At 34.3% G+C, this 2,636-nt stretch overlaps 1 protein-coding gene across 1 annotated transcript in view; it reads left to right on the forward strand.

The window, feature by feature from the left end:
• The first annotated feature begins 1,992 nt into the window (after nt 1-1,992).
• The window catches only part of nub1 (negative regulator of ubiquitin-like proteins 1), a 10,941-nt gene continuing 10,297 nt past the window's right edge, over nt 1,993-2,636 (forward strand). Inside the window, exon 1 of the mRNA XM_016236860.1 lies at nt 1,993-2,028. Coding sequence (XP_016092346.1) covers nt 1,993-2,028 — 36 coding nt within the window. The remainder of the gene's footprint in view (nt 2,029-2,636) is intronic.

Raw genomic sequence — 2,636 nt, forward strand, 5'->3', positions numbered from 1 at the left:
AAGACAATCACAGACAACCTAACCCAACAAGCAAACTATGAGTTAGAGTTATACTTTTTTTATATAGTTACTTTAGCTAGACTTTGCACAACATATTAGCCCTGAAATATGAATATTGCATGACTGTTCCTTCTTGCCTTTGTCTTTGCAAACAGCAGAACAACCTTGGCTTGCCCTCTTTTGTTTGCATTTTGATGCAACTCTTGTTGGCAAAGCCCACGAAGCACACATGCACATGAGACGAGAGCCTTCAGATGGACAGATCAAGCTGCATTTATGATTATACCGTAATATAAGCACTGCACAGAAAATATTAACTCTGTGGACAAGTGACCGATTTCAGCCGCGGCTTCAGCGTCTATTTTATAGTGTAGGGGGCGGGGCTTCGGATTCTAGAGAGCATCTGATTGGACAGAAAATTTGATGAGACGCTGAAGTACGATGTGACGTCAAAAAAAATCGTTGAGCCGTTTTGTCGGAAGTGACGAACTGCAAGCTTTGAATGCTTATATCTTCTAAATGCGAATTTTGTCACTGTTTTGGAGCACACTGCCTTATGTGTGCATACTGATACTAAACACCTAAAAAAACTTTAATTTTGATTTCATGGGGACTTTAATAAGTACACTTTTTTAAGTATCTGCACTTTACTTGAGTATTATTTTTTTCTGGAAACTTATGATTTTAACGTCACTGCATTTAAAAGACAGACATCGTACTTTTCACTCCATTACGTTTCTGTCAAGGTCCTCGAAGTAGAAAGTCGTTACTATGTAGCAGTTTTGAAAGTCTGTGATTTTTCTTTTTAAAACAAACGTCATCACGTGAGCTGATTTCCCAGCATTTTGTGAACACTAACTAGTTGCAGATGTGATATATATTTACAGCAGTTCAATAATAAGAAGTTAACATTGTGGTATGTATTAGACGCAATATTGTCTGATTTTGCAAAATTGTGTAAACGTTTCTGTAGTTTTCGTTTCTATAGGTTTTTAACATTCTAAAAGCTACAAGCTAGTGAGTGTATTCCGTCGGCGTAATGTATTGTAAGTTGCTTCAGAGGTGTTGCAAGCATTACATGCAACAATAATAAAACAGTGTGTTGACAAAAAAAATTTACTTTTGGTACTTAAGTACTTTTAAAAAGAAATACTTCTGTACTTTTACTTAAGTAAAATCTGTCTTTACAACTTGCTTGTAATGGAGTAATATTTGACCAGCAGTATATATTTTGTCCACCTCTGCATGGACTGTTTACTAATTCATCTCTTGATTTGTTGTTGTTTTATTATTTCTTTAAGATTAAGAAAAGGAAAGTTCTTTTAAAAACCAAACTGGACATCACCACGCAAGAGCTGAAGAAACTGTAAGTTTAAAGCTGGACTGAAGCCCATTTCTTTGGAGGCCTGTTTCTGCAACGGAATAGAAAAAAATTAAAAATAATTGCAACATTAGATATTTCCAGATGTAGACTCTTCGTGTGATCGCTGCGGAGCTCATATGTTTTGGAGCTGTTCGAAACTACCCCCTGCTGTGAAAAGTGTGTTCTGTTATTATCAAGAATATTAATTATTTATGATTTATTGATGGCTTTATTTAGTTTTTTTGGGGGGGGTTTAGATTCTAAGATAGCTAAAAACACTGCTGAGCTCAGTATAGTTTCATTTGTCAGTCTACTAGCACAAAGATTGTTATTATTAAACTGGAAACAGAAAGCTGCACCTACACACCTGAATCTGGTGAGGGATGTTATGAAGCGTTTGGAGCACGAAAGAAGAGACATTTTAGCGTTCCATAAGTAAAAGTAAATTATTAAGCCAAGAAGAGGAATAAATTAATAAGTTGAGGTATCTGTTTACCCTTAACCGCCTATTTATTAACATTAACATTTATTTTTGTATGTATGAATGTATTTTTTCTATTATTTTACCCGTCAGATACACTGGATATATACTGTACCAAACCCTTGATCTCAGATATTACCAACCAGTGATGGTGGTCAATGTTCAAAATGATTCAGCCTGCTATGTAATATGCCTTCGGATGGACTTTGGAGTGCACAGGTCACATAAGTTAAATCAGTTATGCAGAATGCACTCTTGAAGAAGAGACACTTCAAACACTTTGATCTCTATTCCTTTTGCTGCTGGTAGACATTGTTAAAGTTATCCAATGAGTTAATGTGTGTAAGTGTATATGTGTTGGTTTATATGTGCTGTATGGTTTTGTAGCGTTTAATAAAAATCCAATAAATAAATAAAAAAATAAATAAGTGATTGCGAGTTAATATCTCACAATTCTGACTTTTTTCTTGCAGTTCTAAAAAAATTGCAATTCTCAGAAGAAAAGTCTGAGTTCTGAGATATAAACTGGAAATTGTGTGATTAAAAAGTCACAATTACCTTTTTATTTTTCATTTGGTGGTGTAAAAAAAACAGAATTGCGAGATGTAAACTCAGAACTACAAGAAAAAGTCAGAATTCTGAGTTTATGTCTCACAATTCAGACCTTTCTTTGCTAAGTACTGCTAGCTATAAGTTCAGAATTGTGAGATGTGAAATCGCAATTTTTATTTTTATTTTATAATCTTGTGGTGGAAACTGGCTTTCATAATTCATTGTAGTAACTAATGTTAA

Source organism: Sinocyclocheilus grahami, unplaced genomic scaffold, assembly GCF_001515645.1.
Source record: "Sinocyclocheilus grahami isolate Dianchi unplaced genomic scaffold, SAMN03320097.WGS_v1.1 scaffold499.1, whole genome shotgun sequence".
NCBI lineage: Eukaryota > Metazoa > Chordata > Actinopteri > Cypriniformes > Cyprinidae > Sinocyclocheilus > Sinocyclocheilus grahami.